A 19,780-nucleotide genomic window follows, 5' to 3' on the forward strand; every position below is an offset into this window, starting at 1 on the left:
TGGCCAGGGGGTGTCCATGGGGTGCCCTGTGCCCCCAAAAAGTGCTTGGGGGGGTCTGGAGGGTGCCCTGTGCCCCTGTAAGGGGTCTATGGGGTACCCCATGACCCCAAAAGTGCTTGGGGGGTCTGGGGGGTGCCCTGTGCCCCTGGGAGGGGTTTGAGGGGTGCCCCATGCCCCCAAAAAGTGCATGGGGGGGTCTGGGGGTGCCCTGTGCCCCCCAGGAGGGGTCTGTGGGGTGCCCCCTAACCCCAAGGGGTGCTTGGGGGGGGTCCATGGGGTGCCCCACGCCCCCAAGGGGAGCCGGGGGGGGGCTATTCAGTGCCACGTACCCGGGGTGGGGGGCTCTGTCCGATCCCCCGTGCCCCCCCCCCCCCGGCCGAGTGACGCCGTTACCGCGGTGCTCGGCGCTGCACATTGAGGGAGGGGGCGAGGGGGCGTGGCGAAGCGGCGGAGGGGGCGTGTCCCGCGGTGACGCTGACCAATGGGAGCGCTCCCCGTGCGCCCGGCCGAGCGTGCGCCCTACGCGGCCGGGACCGGGCGGAGCGGGCGGCGGCGGCGGCGGCGGCAGCGGCGGGTAGGGCCGGGACTGGGGGGGGAACGGGGGGGACTGGGGGGGGATTGGGATGGGGAGGGAGCGGGGAACAGGCTGCGGGGACGGGGCACCGCGGGGACCGGGCTGCGGCGGGCCCCGAGCCCCGGGATGGGGCTGGGGCAGGATGCGGGGAAGGATGCGGGGACCGGTTTGGGGGTCTAGGACCGGTTTTGGGGTTTAGGAGCGCGCTTAGGAGCGGTCCTAGGGCTTGGAGGAAGCTATGGGGCTCTCTTTGGGGCTGCCCGTGGGGTCTGGGGCTGGGTGAGGGTGCAGGTAGCGGTGGGGTGTGGGGGAGAAGGACCCAGCTGTGGGTCTGGCACCACCGGCGCGAGCTGTGGGGCTGGACTGGGATCAGGTAGGGCTGAGGCGGGGGGGCAAAGGGGCCAGGGAGCGGCTGGGGGATGCGGACTGGTGTTGGGATGGGACAGGGACCGGGTAGGTCTAGCATGGGGTTGGGGGGGGGGGCACTGGGGCAGGACTGGGGGGTCCCTGTGGAGTGGGGGAGCTCCTGGGCTGGTGGTTTTGCTGCCTGTTTGCCCGCACCGGGGCCTGCGGGCAGGGGTTTAGGGGAAACTAAAGGACAAGAAACTGGAGGAGGCTGGGGGGGGGGAAGCAAACGAGGCCCCACGCCACTGGCCCCCCCAATGGAAACCCTCCCTGGAGCAGGCAGGTCCTGCCTGCGCTGCCAGACACGTGGAGCGGCTTTTGCTCCGGAAGGAGGTCGGGCCCGCTGCCCGCAACGCGGCCTGGCAGGAGGAGGGTGCAAACCGGTGGGGTTTTAGGGGGCTCCCCCCCCCCCCCCCCCGCTCCAGGTTTGCGACAGCGAGTTGTCCCTGTGTGGGATTTCGGGAAACCTCTAGCGCGGGGCTGACGTCGCCGGGGCCGAGCTCGGCTTTGCCAACGTTTCTTGTTCCCAGCATCACCTTCCCGCTCGGAGGCGGGGATGGTTTGTAACCGGGACCGAAGAGCTCTGGGAAGTGACCCCAAGGGACACGGAGCGGGGGGGTAAAAAAAAAAAAAAAAAAAAGGAGGGGGGGGTTTTGGCTGGCTCTGGCAGCTCCTTCGCGCTGTCGTTGCCGCCGGGCATCGCTCCCCTGGCAGAGGTTTGTTCCTTCTGCCCCGTCCCAGCGCGGCAGCGAGCGATAAAGTAGGTCAGGCGCTGGGCCGAGCGCGGCACCGCGGCTCCCGGAGCGGGTCCCGTGGCCGGCGAGAGGACGCCCTTGAAGGTAGCGGGCAGGAGGCTGGGGCGGGGGGGCTTTGAGGGGGTCCCCGCTGAGCCGGCGGTGATGGAGAGGGTTTGTGCTGCAGCTCCCCTTTGCCCGCGGGATGCGGGGGGGCTTTGGCACCCTCCTGCCTTGCCCTGGGCTGCCCGCGGTGTTTGGGGGGGTGCAGGACCCCCCGGCTGTTCCTCTCTGAGCCCTTCTCTTCCCAAGCGGCAGCTCCTCCACCTTGTTTTTGCCCTAAAACGGCAGCGAGTCTGTGTGATTCACCCCCCTGCCCGGCTCTGCCTGCAAACCGCTTCTTCCTGCCTGTTGTTTGGCAGCTGGGTGAAAGTTGAGGTCCGGTTTGCCACCCTGGGTGTGCCCGGCTCAGCGTGGCTTTGGGAGAAACCCCAGAGTTGGGGGGGGGGGGGGGTTTGGCACGGGAGAGGGCTGCGTGCCTTGGCACGGGCTGGCGATAACCGGCGGGCTGCGGGCAGGATGGCTCCCGGCGGGACAAGGGATGCGGGGAGCGCTCAGCCGCCGCGGAGAGGGAAGGGCAGCCAACGTCCCGGTCCTGGGAGACGGTGCCACCGGGACGGGCCTTTGCCACCGCGGGCTGTGTGCCAGCGCCTGTGTACCTTGAGGGAGTCACTGGCCACCTAAATGTCCCACGTGGCCACTTGGGCTAGTGGCTGCTCCTAGAGGCATTGCCCAGGGAGGATCCGTCTGGGAGGGTGGATTTGGGCAGCAGGGAGGAAGAGGGGGATGCTGAAGAGGCAGCGGTGCCTCCCCGAGAAGGGTGTTGCCATCCCCAGCGCCTCGATGGAGGAGCTGGCTCCCCCATTTTGGGAGGAGAGGGGTTAAGCCAAAGCATCCGAGCTAAGCCCTGGCAGGAGGAGGCTAAAACCTCCACGGCCTGCGCTCTCCTGGAGAACAAAGCTCGCCAGGCGGGCGGTAAGCTTGTAAAACCTGCGGGAATGCAGGAGACGGGGGTCCCGGGGAGGGGAGCAGGGTCCTGCCAGGCTTGGGTCGTGCCTCGCAAACCCAGCCCTGGGTTATTTTCAGAACAATTAGTTGGCCAGGCTTCAAAAATATCTTAGGTTTGTTTTTGGAGGAGACCGAGATCTGCGAGCCGTCAGCATGAGCGTGGCGGGGCGCCGGCGGGACCGCGGCTTGGCCGGGGTGGTGGGTCCTGTGCCAGCGCAGAGCCGGGCTGGATGGGGCCCCGTGCGCAGGAACCGTCCCGGGGCTGCAAACTGCTTCCCCCGAGGAGCCCCCCGGGGAGGGGAAACCATGAGGCAGCGTGTGCCCGGAGCCCCGGGTTGGGAACGGGACGGCTGCTGGGTGTAACGGAGGCGGCGGCGAGCAAATTATTTTCTGCTTGTCCTTGGGAATCCTAAATTTGCCGTTGGCTTTTCGGTGGAGCTTTTCCAGGAAGGCGGCCTGGGCCCCGCTCCAGCCTCTTGGGTGCTGCCCAAGGTGGACGTGCGGGTCGTGCCTGGCCTCCCACCCTCTCTCTGAGCCCCGTCCTTTGCACCCAACGCGTGCTGGCGGGCAAACCCCCGCTCCCCCGGGCTGTGCCGCCCCGTTTTTATTGATTCCCGGCTTATATGAAAGGAGCGGAGAGGGCAAGGATTGATTCTAGGCAAATACTGTAAAGGCATCGACAGTTGCGGCTGGGAAGGACCCGGTTTATTGTAATTATCGGAGTTAAAATATAACTTAATGAAAATCCTACCTCTGGTCCCTGAGCTTCTGTGTCCTCCGAACGCCGGCGTGGGTGGGCAGAGGTCCCCGAGGGGTGCATGTCCCGGCGCCAGCGGCACGAGGGGGACCCGACACGGCGTCAGCGTGGCTGGTGCGTGGCTTCCTCACCCCACGGAGAGCCGAGTTCAGTGGCCGGCGTCGGTATTAACTGACGTGGCTCCATCCCGCGGCGTGACTGCCCAGGTGGCCAAGAAAGCCAATGGCATCCTGGCTTGTATCAGCACTAGCGTGGCCAGCAGGGACAGGGAAGGGATCTCACCCCTGGGCTCGGCACTGGGGAGGCCGCCCCTCGATGAGTGGGTTCAGTTTTGGGCCCCTCACTCCAAAAAGGCCATTGAATGACTCGAGTGTGTCCAGAGAAGGGCAACGGAGCTGGTGCAGGGTCTGGAGCACAGGTCTGATGGGGAGCGGCTGAGGGAACTGGGGAGGTTTAGTCTGGAGAAGAGGAGGCTGAGGGGAGACCTCCTGGCCCTCTCCAACTCCCTGAAAGGAGGGTGCAGAGAGGGGGGAGGAGTCTTGAGCCAAGGAACCAGCGCCAGGCCAAGAGGGAATGGCCTCAAGCTGCGCCAGGGCAGGGTCAGACTGGCTCTTAGGAAGGATTTCTTTGCAGAAGGGGTTGTTGGGCGTTGGAATGGGCTGCCCAGGGCAGGGGGGGAGTCCCCATCCCTGGAGGGGTTGAAGAGTCAGGTTGACCCAGCGCTGAGGGATCTGGTGGAGTTGGGAACGGTCAGGGGGAGGTTCGTGGTTGGACTGGAGGAGCTTCAAGGGCTTTTCCAACCGAGGTGATTCTGTGAAAAGATGTCAAGTCCCCACCTCAGGAGCTGGGTGGTCGCAGCGCTGCGCAAAGCTCTGTGTCTGTGTGTGTGTGTCCCCTGCCTCAGGCTGGGGCTTCCTGGGGAAAAAATTGTCTCCCGATGGAGCTGTGGGGTGGAAGAGCGGTGGTCGGAGGCGCTGGGGACGCGAAAGCTAACGGCAGCGCGTGGCTTCTCTTCCAGCATCGCCGAGACACCATGATCGCCAGCGCAGGGCCCCGGGGCTGCTGCCTGCTCGTGCTGCTCTGCCTCCTCCCCTGCCCGCGGGTCTGGGCAGGCAGGGACGCCGCAGGACCAGCGCTCTCCGCAGCCTCCTTCCTGCAGGATCTCCTCCAGCGGTACGGAGAGAGCGAAACTCTGAGCCTGAAGCAGCTCAAGGCCCTGCTGAACCGTCTGGACGTGGGAGTGGGACACGCCAACATCTCCCAGCCGCCGCAGCAGCGGGTGAACCTCTCCCGGGTGAGGCAGGGGCTCCGCAGACCCCCCCCCCCACCCCCCAAAAAAGCTCTTTGCAGAGCTGCGGGAGTTTCAAGGCACGTGCCTGTCTCTTCCCTTCCCCAGTGCTTCAGCTCCGTCGAGCTTTTCGCCATCCACAACCTGAGCGAGGGCTCTGCCGTGGGGCACAGCGAGTTCAAGGAGTTTTGCCCCACCATCCTGCAGCAGCTGGAGTCGGGGGCGTGCGCCTCCGAGAACCTGGAAAACGAGGAAAATGAGCAGACGGAGGAGAGCAGACCCAGCGCAGCTGAAGGTGAGCGGGGAACCGGAGGGGGGACACGAGCGCAGCACGGAGCTCGGGGACACGAGACACCCCGGGACAGCCAGTTCCCATTCCTGGCGCCGAGGTACAGGCAGAGTCTGGCAGAGGAGGCAGCTTTGCCTACAGCAGCCGGGAGTCCTGACGGGTTTTCCGCGCTGTGGTTCGTGCCGAGGGCTCGCAGCACGGTTCTGCCCCCGATCGCACACGCCGCAGGGCAGAGCTGGGTGCCTGGGGTGGGGGGACCTTGCTGCGAGTCCTCGAGGGTGGGAGTGGGTGATGTGGCACGTTTAGGGACCCGCTGGCCTCCAGCCCCCAGCGGGTGCTCAACGAGCTTCCACGCCCCCAGGTCCTGACGGTGCCCCAGGTCTTGGTTCGGCTGCCCTGAGCGCAGCACTGGCTTCCCCCACGCCGCGAGGCCGGGGCTGGCTCGGGAAAGCCTCATCCAACTAACCCGACGGCTTCATTTCCACCCTCCCTGCGATAAAAAATGATGGTTTGTGTCACAGTGGAAGTGTCCAGAGCACAGGGAGAGGCCAGCCCTGGCGTGGGGGTGCAGACCCGGAGCCAGCTTTTTCCACCTTCCCGGATCCGGGGTCTCGGGGTCCTCCCCGCGCCGAGAGCCTCGGTAATGTCTGGCCCCCGTTTCTTCTCGTTCCGCAGTGTGGGGCTTTGGTTTTCTCAGTGTGTCGATGATTAACGTGGCCTCCCTGCTCGGAGTCTTCATCGTACCGTGTACCGAGAAGGCCTTTTTCAGCCGGGTCCTCACGTTTTTCATCGCGCTCTCCATCGGCACGCTGCTCTCTAACGCGCTCTTCCAGCTCATCCCAGAGGTGCGGTAGAAAGTCCCTGCCTCTCTCCCGTCTCCGAGGGCAGCTCTCCGGGCACCCTCTTTGCCTCCACCCTGCCGAATCGAACCGATCCCTCCGTCACCCGAGGCTGAGGGCTTGTCTCAGGGGCTCCGCAGGGCTTTTCTCACCTCTCTGAGCACCAGGAAACCCTCCAGAGTGGGGAGGCCACGTCCTCCAGCCCTGCTGGGTCGTGGTCTGAGGTCCGGGAAGGTGCTGGGAGGAGCCGTTTGCTCCTGCCCCGTGGGGCTGTGGCTGCTTTCCGGGGAGTTTATCCCTGGGAGGGATGTGCTCAGCCCTGCTTCACGCAGAGCTGCCCGGCCCTGAGGCTGCTGAGATGGAAGGACCTGCGGGGCGGAAGAAATATCGGTGTAAGGGCACAGAGAACAGCCCGGAGGAGCACCAGCTCCCTCTTTTACAAGTGTTTTAATTGCCTTGCCCCCCCCCCCCCCGATTTACAAGACTGACGTTCCCACAAAGGTTTAGGCTTACGTGAGGTTTCCTGGTGCTCTGATGGGACCGACAGATACGTCGCAAATTAATTGTGTTGTAATTGCACAGTTCTGGAGTTGGATAAATACACAGATTGGACGCGTTTGGAACACGTACGCTTCCTCGGCCGGTCCGGGTGGCTTCGCTGAGCCCTTGTGGCTCCTGGGTAGATGAGCTGGATCCGAGCTCCTGCACATCCAGCCTTAAAATTCTGCATTTAAGCTGCAACCTTCCCCCTGGGCAGAGCACCCTTTGCCCCCACCAGCATTGCCCATTGCTCTTTGCTCTCGTCCGTGTTGGTGGGGGGAAGTTTTTTTCAGGCTCCTTTTCAACTCCAGAACTGCGACTTTTATTTATAAAAAAACCCAAAGCGCCTGTATTTCCTGATCTGCCAGGAACTGAAATGCCCTACGTACGCTCCACCCTCGCCATCAGACGGAGCATCCCAGCGTGGCCTCGCGGGCACCGGCCGCGTCTCTCCGGGCTGCGGGATGAGGATGGAGCGTGCGGGGTGCTCGGGGGACCTTCGATGCTCTGTGGCACTGGAACAGCCGCCCGATGTCCCGCGGGGAGCTCGGGGAGCAGAGCTGGGGTGCTGGCTCTGAAACAGCCTGGCTGCCAAAACTCAGCTCCAGCCCGGCGCTAAAAAAGATTAGCTTGGTCCAAGGGAGGTCGTTTGGTGCGAGCGAGCTCCGACCTTTCCCAAATTGCTGTTTCCAAAGCCACTCAGCACCGGGTTCGCCCCTCTTGAACCAATGCCAGATGAACAAGCAATCACTAATGAATGTCCTCTTCTCTCTCCCCCTCTCCCTCCCTCCTCTCTCTTTCCTTTCGGCGTGGATTCCTTCCCCTGCCTCCCCTCGTTGATCTCCTTTCCCTCCGACCACCTCCCCTCTCGTCCGCTTCCCCCCCGGGGTGGGTTTGGCACGCACGCCGCAGTCTGGGGTTACGGTTTCCTCTGCGTGACCGTCATCTCCCTCTGCTCGCTGGTGGGAGCCAGCGTGGTGCCCTTCATGAAGAAGACCTTTTACAAGCGGCTGCTCCTCTACTTCATAGCTCTGGCGATTGGAACTCTCTACTCCAACGCCCTCTTCCAGCTCATTCCCGAGGTAGGGTGAGGACCGTCGGGTCTGTCCTTTTTTTTTTTCTCTCTCTCGGGGGCTGTTTCTCTCTCGCTGGGCGCTCGCTGGCTGGAGAAGGGGAAGGCGGCGTCGGAGGGGAGCCAAGAGCGAGGTACAGAGGCTGGAAGCCCCTCGGGATCGCAGTCAGAGCTGGCGTTTCGCCCCTCTTTGGAAGGGACTTGCTCCAGGGAGACCTCCGGGCTGCTTCAAGCAGAGAAGCGCTATTTTATTGCCCTTTTTAGCCCCGCAGGCAGGTCACCTTTGCGCCGAGGCAGCGGAGCTTTCCAAGCCTGCTTTTAGCATCCCTGTCCCGGTGCAGGGTGGTGGATCCAATGCCTTGGGGCACAGCCAGCTTGGCTGGGGGTGTGAGGGAGATGAAAAGTGCATGAAGGCGTTTTCTGAGCTTGTCCCCAAAGCTGCTGCTGCGTAGGGAGAGGTCGGAAAGCGGCAGCGTTGCCCCAGAGGTGCCAGGGGCAAAGGCAGACGGAGGACGCTGCCGGAGACTGTTCCTCAGTCCTGTCCCTTGTCCCCTTTTGCCTGCAGGCGTTTGGATTCAACCCTCAAGAAGATTATTACGTTTCCAAATCTGCCGTGGTGTTCGGGGGCTTCTACCTCTTCTTCTTCACGGAGAAGGTCCTGAAGATGCTCCTGAAGCAGAAGGACCAGGTGAGGCTGATCAAAGGGCTGCTCGGGTGGGCAACAGCAGAAATGGGGGGGGGGGGGGGGGTGACACCCCTGAATCCCCCTCCCCTGTCACAGAATCCCAGAATCATCTCGGTTGGAAAAGACCTTGAAGCTCCTCCAGTCCAACCATGAACCTCACACCGACCGTTCCCAACTCCACCAGATCCCTCAGCGCTGGGTCAACCCGACTCTTCAACCCCTCCAGGGATGGGGACTCCCCCCCTGCCCTGGGCAGCCCATTCCAACGCCCAACAGCCCCTTCTGCAAAGAAATCCTTCCTAAGAGCCAGTCTGACCCTGTCCTGGCGCAGCTTGAGGCCATTCCCTCTTGGCCTGCCGCTGGTTCCTTGGCTCAAGACTCCTCCCCCCTCTCTGCACCCTCCTTTCAGGGAGTTGTAGAGGGCCAGGAGGTGTCCCCTCAGCCTCCTCTTCTCCAGACTAAACCCCCCCAGTTCCCTCAGCCGCTCCCCATCAGACCTGTGCTCCAGACCCTGCACCAGCTCCGTTGCCCTTCTCTGGACACGCTCGAGTCATTCAATGGCCTTTTTGGAGTGAGGGGCCCAAAACTGAACCCACTCATCGAGGGGCGGCCTCCCCAGTGCCGAGCCCAGGGGTCAGATCCCTTCCCTGTCCCACAGCATCACCATGGGCACAGCCACTATGGCCCCGAGGCTCTGCCGTCCAAGAAGGACCAGGAGGAGGGGATCACTGAGAAGCTGCAGAACGGGGACCTGGACCACATGATCCCACACATAACCGGCGAGCTGGAGTGCAAAACCCCCTCCGGGGATGAGAAGGTTGTGGTGGGCTCCCTCTCTGTCCAGGTTAGTGCCTCCTCCCGTGGGGTTGTGGGTGGGCGCATGGAAAAAAAAAAAACCAACCACCTCAGGGAGAAAGGGCGGGTTTGAAGCTCGTTGCACCTCCCAGACAAAATCCTCTGTGAGTGGTAGAAAGCAGACGGCTCAGGTCAAGCCTTGTGTGGATTTAATGCGTGGAGGGGTGGGTTCCTTGGGCTGGTGGCCCCCCGCAGAGCGTCTGGGTGCTGACCCCCAGCTTTCGGGGTGCCGTGGCAGGACCTGCAGGCCTCCCAGAGCGCGTGTTACTGGCTGAAGGAGGTGCGGTACTCCGACATCGGCACGCTGGCGTGGATGATCACCCTCAGCGACGGCCTCCACAACTTCATCGACGGGTTGGCCATCGGGGCCTCCTTCACCGTCTCCGTCTTCCAAGGGATCAGCACCTCCGTGGCCATCCTCTGCGAGGAGTTCCCGCACGAGCTGGGTGCGTGAGTCCTCGGGGAAAGGTGCTGCGAGGGCTCTCGGATCTGCCCCTCTTTAAGGCTAACGCTGCCGCTTTCCTGGTCCTACACGTTGTTTCTCGAGAGAAAGGCAAATGGGGGGTGGAATAAACAGAGTCGTGATATGGGGCGGGGGGGAAGGCAAGGCTGTAAACTACACTGAGTAATCACAGCTCTAAAAATAACGAGGTAATATGATGTCTGAGATTTAAATTTAGATGGAGACATCTGAAGAAGAAAAAAAAAAAAAAAAGAAACCAACACCTCGTTTGGTTTGGAAGGGGGGAGGCAGGCAGTGGTTTGGGTTTGAATGTCCAAATTTATGTGCAGGCAGGGCCGGGGGCACGGTCAGCGGGCATGGGGAGCCCAGCCTTGACCTCCCGCCAAAGCAGGTGCTGAATACGAGCAGAATCCCAGAATCATCCAGGTTGGAAAAGCCCTTGAAGCTCCTCCAGTCCAACCATGAACCTCACCCTGACCGTTCCCAACTCCACCAGATCCCTCAGCGCTGGCTCAACCCGACTCTTCAACCCCTCCAGGGATGGGGACTCCCCCCCTGCCCTGGGCAGCCCATTCCAACGCCCAACAACCCCTTCTGCAAAGAAATCCTTCCTAATAGTCTAAATCCACCTCGGTGCCATCCCAACACTGCTGCCCGCCTGCTGACAGCCCCTTCCCTCCTCATCCTCTTTTCCCCCAGGGGATTTTGTCATCCTGCTGAACGCCGGCATGACCATCCGCCAAGCGCTTTTCTTCAACTTCATCTCCGCCTGCTGCTGCTACGTGGGCTTGGCCTTCGGCATCGTGGCCGGTAGCCACTTCTCTGCCAACTGGATCTTCGCTCTGGCCGGGGGGATGTTTCTGTACATAGCACTGGCCGACATGGTAAATGAGGAGCCCGGGGAGGGGCTGCCGGGTGCATGGTTGGGACCTTGCCAGGGTTTGGTGAACCACAGAACGGTTTGGGTTAAACGGACCTTTAAAGATCATCCAGTCCCACTCCCCTGCCATGGGCAGGGACACCTTCCACTAGCCCAGGTTGCCCAAAGCCCCATCCAACCTGGCCTTGAACCCTTCAGGGAGGGGGCAGCCACAGATTCTCTGCGCAACCTGTGCCAGAACTTCTTCCTTCTGTCTAATCTAAATCTACCCTCTTTTAGTTTAAAACGTTACCCCCATTGTATCACTACACGCCCTGGCAAAAAGTCTTTCTCCATCTTTCTTGTAAGCCCCTTTTACATATGGAAAGGCTGCAATAAGCTCTCCCTGGAGCCTTCTCCAGGATAAACAACCCCAACTCTCTCAGCCTTTTTTTATGAAAGGGTGAAGCCCTCTCACCATTTTCATGACCTTCCTGTGGACCCGCTCGAGCAGGTCCACGTCCTTCTTACGCTGGGAGCCCCAGAGCTGGATGCAGTGCTCCAGTTTTTGGTTTTTTCTAGCCTGGCTAGGAGGAGCTCTGGCTTCCCTGGAGGCAAGGCCAGCACAGCGAGCACAGGGGGGTGTTTGCTCTGCCCCACTGGCCAACCTGTGGTGGCCACTGTCTCAGCTTTGCTTTGCCCCCTGGGCTGGTGGCGCCAGGGACTATTTGCCAGGGTGGGAAGCAGCGGGGAAGGATGGAGTCAGTCCTGCCGCTGAGCCCTGCCATCGCTCTCTCTTCCCCCCTCTGTCCTGCAGTTCCCCGAAATGAATGAGGTGAGCCGGGAGGACGAGCAGAACGGCAGCACGCTGATCACCTTCGCCATCCAGAACGCGGGGCTGCTGACGGGCTTCACCATCATGGTGCTGCTCACCATGTACTCTGGCCAGATCCAGATCGGGTAGGACCAGCCCGACTCACAGCTCTCTTCCAGTTTTTCCATTTTTTGTTGTTTTTTTTTGGGGGGGGAAGGGGTATTTCTCTTTTTTTTTTTTTTTTTCTTTTCCTGCTGCAAGCATACGATGGTACCTGTGCGGGCACTGACATCACACTACAGAAGAAAAGGCATTGCTTTTAAAGCTATTCCACAGACTTAATTTTTTTTTTGGTTTAAGGCCGAGGGGAGCTTAATCCCCTTGGCCGTAGGACCGAACTGACCGGAGGATCTCTTTCCAGTGTCATATCCCTTCTCTCCTCACGTCTCCTGGGAAGGATGGAGTTGGGAGACTGGAGCTCCTCTAGCCGTGTTGCTCCCTTCCTCGTGCTCGCAGCGATGGGACGTGACGCTCTCCTGACCCCTTTACGGGGGGTGCGTGATGGGGACAGACAGGGACAGACCCTTTTTTGGGGAGTTACTTACCAGCCAGTCCTTGGAGCTGTGCTCACCAAGCACAGAGGGCTGCCGAGGCTGAAGGAGGAGCACGGCTCACGATTTCAGCACCAACCTTGCTGTCTTCAGAAGCGTGTCTCTGGAGCCACGTCTGGTTTTCCTCCCGTTCTGCCTTGGCAGCCCAGAACGATGCCCTGGGAAAAGCAGGGTGAAGAGGGTTTGTTGGCTTTTTGGGGTTGGTTTTTGTTTTGGTTTTTTTTTTTTGGTTTTTAATTTTAAAAAAGCACATTCTGGGCATCAGCGCTCGGAGCAGAGGACACCCAACCGCACCTCGTGCGGGTCGGACTGACGCGAGGGCTGCTGGGCGAAGGCCAGCAGGATGCCCTTCCCTCCCTTAGGTCTCTGCTGCTGTATGGGGGTGCAAAAAAACCCCCCCTTCTCCTCCTGTGAGGGCAGCTGTGTGGCAACACTGGTGAGAAGGGCACGAGAGCAGTGTGGGGCGAGGGCAGAGTGGGGACAGCGAGCCCCTGCCCGGCCACGGGCTCCCTGACCAGCAGCTCAGTCCTTAGACCAAGCTCACGCCGACACCTGGGAACAGACACCGGTTTTTAAACACTGATGCTACTGAGTTGCTGAGGTTCAGGGTGGGGGGGTGTTTTTAAAGAAAAAAAAAAAAAAAAAAGACTGTGAACCTCTTTAGGTTGTGTGTTTCCAGCCTTAGGGAGTAGCCAGGGGAGGGTGTTACTTCAGAGCTCTGCTTCTGGGCTGGTTTTCCCCAGATTCACTAGGTGAATTGACTTATTATCATATTGATAACGTTGCCCGCCCCACCCGTGTTGTCTGAGGTTCCCTTGCACCCCCTTCTCCCCCTCCCCAGACCTCACCCCGCACCCGGTAGCGGCGAGTTTGCGGCCACGCTGACGAGTGGGAGCCGAGGCAGGCAGCTTACCCCGGTGGGTTGGGAGGACGGAGCCTTCGAGACGTGCTTTGGTGGACGTGCCGGGGATGGCTCGTCGCCTGTGCGGGTGGCTGTGGGTGTGTGTGACAGGGTGACGGCCACCCTGCCACTCGGCTCGGTGCTGCTCGGCTGAGGCTCCCCATGCCTTCCCTTCCACCCTGGTTGGAAAGCAAAGAGGAGGGTGCGTGGGGTATTTTTCCTGCCCATCGCAGCAGCGACAAGGCACCTTCAGCCCTTGGCACAGCCTGGGGCAGGCTCAGCACCATCCGGTAGCGCTGCACCTTGGTTTGATCGCTGGCTGCTGTTACCTCACTGTAGTTCCTAATTTGCCTTAGGTACCAGCTGGATGATGTCCCTCTTAGGCTCCTAACAGTTGTCACTGAGTCCCTAGGTCTCTGCCTGTGGAGAAGTGGCACTGCCAGTATCCTCGTGGATCGGCACCTCTGCTCTCGGTGGCTTTGGCTAGGCCAGGCATTGACTTTGTCCCCTCGGCACCCAGGAGGCTGTTGGCTTTGTCCCGCACCCAGGTTAAAAAAAAAAAAATCAGCATGTCGAGGAGCAGGGAGCCTTCTTGGGAGCACCCTTCAACCCAGAGGTACCACACGGTCCTCGGGCCGCTTGGTGATGCCTTCAAGGAGAGACGGGCTCTGCTTTGTCCCGTGCAGTGTCTCTTGTTCGTGTGGACGGTCATCGTTCAGTCACTCTTCCCTCTGCGGCTGGTCCGTGGGAGAGAGCCACCTTGAAGCAGCGTGGTCTGTCCTGGCTCGGGCACCCAGCCGCCTCCGCAGCACCTCGCGGTCGTTACCCGTGCTGCTAATTGCTCAGTAGTTGGAAGGAAAGTGCTATTGGAAACTCCCTTTCCCTGCTTGAGCGAGCTGCAGCCCCGTCTGACCAACTCGATGTGGAAAAACTGAGTCCTCTGAATGGTATAGGTGCCCTCTCTTCTCTCTCAAGGAAGTATTTGGAAAACACCGTATCGCTGGCGGCTTTCCGCAGGGCAGAGGGCAGGCGTTGGCGCTGCCAGGGCGAAGCCGTGGCTGGCAGGAGCGGTTCAGCGGTGCGCGCAGATGGAAAAGCCTCCGCGTCGGAGGTGAAAGGGGGGAAATCTTGTGCTCTGTCCCTTGGGGACCGCGAGGCGCTTTGCAGACTGTGCCTGGGAGGTCCTCTGCGTCCCTGAGAGCTGGAAACGTGGCAAGAACTGACGTTTGGCTTCCTCGGAGCCGGTACGGGCCCCTCGGCACACGCGGTGGGGATCATGAGTCCGTTGTCTTCTCGTTTCGAGTTTAACCCCGTTTCTTGCTGAGCTGACTTTGAAAAATGTGCAACCCAGAGATTTGGGGGGTGTGAGGGGTGAAACCCCTCGGAGAAACAAGGCTCCTCGCAGAGACGGACCCTCCCTCCGCCGAAGGACGGGTGGGAGAGAGCTCCTGTCCCTGGCTCAGGCAGGCTGGTACCCGCCGTCGGGGAAGGGATGGGGCAGGCAGGAGGATGAGGAGGGAAAGCGACCCAAATCGAGTTTGTTATGGATTTTCATCCGTGTTTCCCTTCCTGTGTCCGGTTCGAAGCTCAAGTTTCATCTCAGTATTTCAATAACTCAGGTGTTGTAAGAGATACGCGTTGAAACAAAGAACATAACTTATGTCACGTGAATTGTAAAGTTATTTGTAAAATTCCGTAAATAAAATATATTCTGTAATGACGGAGGGTGGCAAGCGAGCTCTAGCGGCAGAAACCTCCCCGTGGCCAGAGCTGGTTGGGGTGTGAAGGGGTGGGAGCTGCGCTGGTTCAGGATTTTTCCAAGGGGAAGGGTTTGAGCCAGGCTGGAAGGGCTGGGTGATGCAATCCTGCTTTTCCAGCCCCAATTTCCAGGGCTGTGCAGTGCGGCGTGCCCGACGGAAGATGGCACTGACACACACACAGCCCCCCCCACCGCCTGCCCGCGTGGCACAGCATTCCAGGAGTCGCCTTTAAGAGTCAAAAAGCCCTTTTTAATTTTTATTTTTTTTTTTAAATGTATTTCCAAGCGTTGACGTTTGGCTGGAGGGAGGCTGAGGTTTCAGAGGGGGACTGTGGGATATTGTATTCCTCTGCAGCTCACACGAGGGAGCCTGACTCAGAGCAGTGTTATTTGTGTCCTTGCTTTCCCACCCTGCATTGGGGGGGGGAAAAAAAAGCATACTTTGCTTTTCTACTTCACTTTTTTTGCCTTTTTTACTTCACTTTTTTTGCCTTTTTATATACCATTACCCTCAAGCTGCCAGCTCCAAGCAGCAAGCATAATTTTTAGAAACCCCATTGCAGCTAAAGAAAACAAATCTTGAAGTTCTGCGGTGTTTTTTTAAAAATAAGTGCTATATTAAGGAAGAAAGGTCGCAGTGTGCATCTGACTTGCTCTCTCTCCCCTCCTCAGTGCTGGCTCAGTGCTTCCAGGGGGGGCTGTCAGGCAGCAGTGCATGGAGGCTTCAGGTGGGCTCTTTTTTGCTGCAAAATCCTCCTGTTTTGATGAAGGCCTGCAACCTCAGTTAACCCCCGCAGCAGAAAGGTTCAACCCAGCGAGCCAGGCTGGCTGGGGTCACCCTCAGCCCTCAATAAACTCAGGGCCGCCTTGCTATTTGCAGTGGGGCTTGTCTCTGCTTCCTGATATCAGAGAGTCATCTGGGTTGGAAAAGCCCTTGAAGCTCCTCCAGTCCAACCATGAACCTCACCCTGACCGTTCCCAACTCCACCAGATCCCTCAGCGCTGGGTCAACCCGACTCTTCAACCCTTCCAGGGATGGGGACTCCCCCCCTGCCCTGGGCAGCCCATTCCAACGCCCAACAGCCCCTTCTGCAAAGAAATCCTTCCTAAGAGCCAGTCTAAAAAAATACATACATACATCAGTACTGACTGACTTATGCTTCTCTCTTTGACTGAGCTGACACCACAGGCTATTACATACCTCTTGGCTGTACAGTAAAGGATGATTTAAATGTATTGCTTTGACTGATTTGTTGTGAGTCAGGGCTGTTGCTATTGCTATTAGACACTGCATACCCATATCACAGTCTCCAAGATATGCCACAAGCTGTCGGGCTGTGCGAACGCTGCGTGCCCAGTGCCCCGTTTCCCAACCTGTGCTGCCAGAAGGGCGTGGTTGAGGTTTATTTTTACCTGCTATGTCTTTTTTCCCCCCCCCTCTCCTCTGCTGGTGCTGAACCAGGCCGGGGGGCAGACGGGAGGCGACGGCAGAGGGGTGCTGAGGGGTGCTGTGCCCCCCGGGCTCATGGAGGGAAGGGACATCGCACCCCTTCCCTCACAGGCCTCCCGCCATGTTGCCCCCCCCGCTGTCGCCTAGCAACAGCCCCATCCCCTCCAAGATGGCGGCAGGAAGGGGTGAGGCGCGCCCACGTGATCCAGGCGCATGCGCGAGGCGGGGCGGGCGCGGCGCCGGCGCGGTGGGGCCGGTGCGGGGAGAAGGGGGGGGGGGCGAGTGAGGGAGGAGGGCGGCGGGGGGCGGGGGGAGCGGAGCGCCGCGGAGCCGCCGGGGCACCCAGCGGATCCCCAGCCCGCCGCCGGGAGCACCCCGCGGCCCCCCTCCTTTGGAAGGGAGCGGGGAAGGAGGAGGAGGAAGAGGAAGAAGGGGGGGGGGGAAGGCCGGGAGCGGCCCGTTGTGGGGCCGGCGGTACCGCCACCACCATGTCCGGGCGCGGCCACAACAAGCTGCCGACCACCGAGCGCATCGTCAAGGGTGAGGGGCCGGGGGCGGCGAGGGCGCCCCCTGCCTGCGTGGGGGGCGCCGCGGGGGGGGCACGCTGGGGAGGGGGGAGCCTGGGGGGGGGTGGGGGGCGTGGGGGGCATCCCCGGGATGGGGGAGCCCTGGGAGAGGCGGGGAGGCTGTCCAGGTGGGGCTCCCCTCTTAAAGGAGAGCACTGGGAGGGGGGTAGTCTGAGGGGGGGCACCCCTTTGTCTGGTAGAAAGCTCTGCGGAGGAGCCTGGGGGGCACCTTTGGTCTTGGGGGGGGCATATCTCTGTTCTAAGGGCAGCGGGAGGGGGGGGTATTTTTGGCCTGGGGGCACCCCTGGTCTAAGAGGGTGAGCGATCCTGCCGCCTCCCTCCTTGCTGAGGTGCAGGTCCTCACCCTGGTGCAATGCGAGGGTGGGGGGTGATGGGCTGGGGGACCCCCAGCCCCTGTGGCCGTAATGGGAGGCCGCTGCCTGGCAGGTGGTGGCAAGGGGAGGGGGGTAGTGACATCCCAGCTCTGCTGGGGGGGTTCCCTATCCTGGGGAGAGCCCAGTGCCCGGAGGAGGACAGGGGCGCTGAGCTGGGAGGGGAGAGGTGCCAGCCCAGGGGGGCAGGCGTTGTGCTTCTTCACACCTTGTCCCCCCCAGACTGGGGTGCCGAGACCCTGCTTTGGGTGGAGGCAGGAGCTGAGGGGGGGGGGGCTGACCTGACCCTGCTTTGCATCCCCCCTGAGGATTGGGGTCGGGGGGAGGGGGGGAGAGCCCACCCTGCCCTCAATTCTGGCAGCTCCCTGCCTGCTTGCCTGTGTCTTGCCTCCCCCAAAGCCCTGCTCGCTCTCTCGATGCCCCGAGGCGGGTGCCAGCTGGCCCCCTCTTCAGGACCCGTTATAGTAGGTACTATTTTTGAAAGAGCAGAAGACACCGAAGCGGTTAACGAGGAGAGAAATACGTTAGCTGAGAAACTCCTGGATTAGGAGGAGGCTCGTATGATGTACATTTCGCTGCCCTAATTGATCTAGTGCCATTATCGTACCCACGCATCGGGGAACATCCACTGCGCGCCTTCGCTTGCTTAAACTTTTGCTCAGCACCCACCGCTGTAGCCGAGAGGCACCCAGCTGTCAAAGTTATACAATCGCCCGGTTATTAAAGCTTCTCGCCCCGATGGCTTGAATCATTGCAGGCAGTCGCGCTGCCCCGAGCTGGCTGATGAAAGGAGCCGTTCCCCAGGAATTGTTATAATATCGGGTGTGGAGGTGTGCCCACCAGAGAGATGCACGCTGCTGTCTCTACCTTCTCCTCTGCAGGGGTGCAAGTGATTTTTATTTTTTTTTTTTTAGCCTGTCATGTGGCCAATCACATGTTTAGATGTTAATAACCGTGGCCTCAAATGAAGGGAAAGTGGACTAGGGTGGCAGCCTGGACTTTGAGGCCCCTTGGGTTTGCTTAGCTCTGCGCTGTCCACGGGTGTTTTTTGTGGGTTGCTCTCCACAGGCCGCTTGAAATAAGGCTGGAGGGCTCATGGATTTGGGGGACCCGGGGTCTTCTCCAGAGCCACGCGTGTGTGTGGCTTGGTGATTTGTAGGTCTGCGGGCAGCCCGAGTGGCCAGTGCGAACCGTAAATCTCCTGCTAAATCCGAGGCAGCTGCGTGTGTTTAGGTTGGCCTTGTTCGGGGAAGGTAATGTCAATGCAGCCATTATGATTCAGCTGAGTTGTCTGTACCGACACGCTGTCCCTGCTGCTTCGGGCTTCCAGATCCCGGGAAACCCTATCAGCAATCCTGCCGACATTACCGACGCCGCTCGGGGGCTTGACAACCCCGCTGCATCCGGCTGGCCCCCGCTAATTTTGGGAATTAGTCCGTAGCCAGGTGGGGTGGATGCTCGTGGGGTTGGCTGGAGCCTGCTCGCTCCGTGCGCTGATGCTCCGAGAGCCGCAGGAACTTGTCAAGGAGAGCGTTTGATTTCCCCCAGGTACGCTCGGGACGCTGATTCGAGTGCCTCTAGAAATCTGGGGAGGAATAGCTTCTTCCGTGGCTGTGATTATTGTTTAAAGGTGGTGACATTGTTCGCGGTTATTAATAATTTAAACCTGAAGATAAAAGCTAATTTTGTTCAATTGGAAATGCCTACAATTAAGTAGGATGTAGAATTTTAACTATGTTTAACCTATATATTTACATCTCTAGAGCCCTGAAGAAATGTTAACTATAATTATGTTTAGTCAGGAGAAATGCAGTGTTTCCATTTGCCTCAGTTTTGTGCTTAAACTTGTACTCGGGTAACTTCATGTTCATTATTAAATTTTGGGGTACGTCAAGAATCGCTTTTTAGTAGCCCAGTTCCAGCAGCAAACCGATGGCTGATGTTAACAGAGATCATTTGTGCTCAAACTTGGTGCTCTCATGAGAGCACTTGGGGTGGTTATTACGCTGGAGATGCGGGTGATTAGGTCTGCTTATCTACGTTAGCCTAAAGTTAGGCTCGAATTAACTGGTGGACCCCCAGCCCGTGAATACACGTTATGCAGGCAGGTGAGCACGATGCTTTGGGCTGCTGCAGTGTCCCTGATGCACACGGGTTGGATGCTCGAGCTCAGGACTTGGCCTTGGTGGGTACCTTCCTCCCCAGGCCGTGTGAAAACAAACCTGCAGAGGGTTTTGGTTTGGTTTTTTTTTTTTTTTTTGCGCAGAAGCGATCCTGCGTCGTTCCACCTCCACGAATCACGCCTGCAAGGTGTGACGTCCTCTGGGAAGCAACGGCAGCGGTTAAGCCTAGGTGTGTGCTGCGAGGATCCTTTCCAAAGACACATGAGCATGGCTGAACGGTGGAAGGCAACCTAGCTTACTGTGTTTGCTGTTGCATCCCTGAAAAATTCCTTAAAAAAAACAAGAATGTTGGTATTTAGACACCTGGCTGAGCCAGAGCAAGTAGTCGAGAGGGGTTTTCTGTATGTGTGTGTTGCTAAAGCGTTGCGCTGTTAAGAAGGTGGTGAACGAGGAGCAGCTGGGATCCGGTGCCCTCTTTTTGGCAGCCGTTGTGTCTTGGTCAGTAGGCGGTGACGTGCCGAATTCACGTCCTGTTCGATCCTGCCTGTGCCACGTTTTATGAAGTACTGGTGGGTTTCTGCTTTGCTGTAGATGGCCAGACCGAGCCCCTGTCAGGGGGCTGATACTCAGAAGGTGCTGGTGAAGCTGGGCCCGGTGCTGAGACCACGTAGCGAGAGGTGTCCTGTAAACGAGTTTGGGTTTTGCTGTCCTTTCGTAAACACTTTGGGCTTTTCAG

The 19,780-nt window shown here is 59.8% G+C and overlaps 2 protein-coding genes across 8 annotated transcripts in view; both read left to right on the plus strand.

Moving 5' to 3' along the window:
* Positions 1-528: 528 nt before the first annotated feature.
* SLC39A14 (solute carrier family 39 member 14) lies at positions 529-14,474 on the plus strand. Of its 4 annotated transcripts, none has more exons than XM_074852100.1 (9): positions 529-574; positions 4,557-4,832; positions 4,935-5,121; positions 7,407-7,576; positions 8,132-8,254; positions 8,910-9,095; positions 9,345-9,552; positions 10,269-10,453; positions 11,246-14,474. In XM_074852100.1, the coding sequence occupies exons 2-9, from the start codon at positions 4,572-4,574 to the stop codon at positions 11,390-11,392; spliced, it is 1,467 nt and encodes a 488-aa protein (XP_074708201.1). In that variant the 5' UTR covers positions 529-574; positions 4,557-4,571; the 3' UTR covers positions 11,393-14,474. The 4 variants fall into 4 exon arrangements, with proteins under 4 accessions (XP_074708201.1, XP_074708202.1, XP_074708200.1 ...); XM_074852101.1 differs by lacking the exon at positions 529-574 and adding an exon at positions 1,796-1,818; XM_074852099.1 differs by lacking the exons at positions 529-574; positions 7,407-7,576 and adding an exon at positions 5,791-5,960 and having other exon boundaries at positions 4,264-4,832.
* A 1,808-nt stretch (positions 14,475-16,282) lies between these two features.
* PPP3CC (protein phosphatase 3 catalytic subunit gamma) overlaps positions 16,283-19,780 on the plus strand; it is a 34,924-nt gene continuing 31,426 nt past the window's right edge. For 2 of the 4 annotated variants that reach the window (XM_074852077.1, XM_074852078.1), the window contains exon 1: positions 16,283-16,503. In XM_074852077.1, the coding sequence (XP_074708178.1) occupies positions 16,452-16,503 (52 nt within the window). In that variant the 5' untranslated portion in view covers positions 16,283-16,451. The remainder of the gene's footprint in view (positions 16,504-19,780) is intronic. The other 2 variants (XM_074852074.1, XM_074852075.1) reach the window with 2 other exon arrangements.

The sequence above is a fragment of the Strix uralensis genome, chromosome 28 (genome assembly GCF_047716275.1).
Source record: "Strix uralensis isolate ZFMK-TIS-50842 chromosome 28, bStrUra1, whole genome shotgun sequence".
Taxonomy (NCBI): domain Eukaryota; kingdom Metazoa; phylum Chordata; class Aves; order Strigiformes; family Strigidae; genus Strix; species Strix uralensis.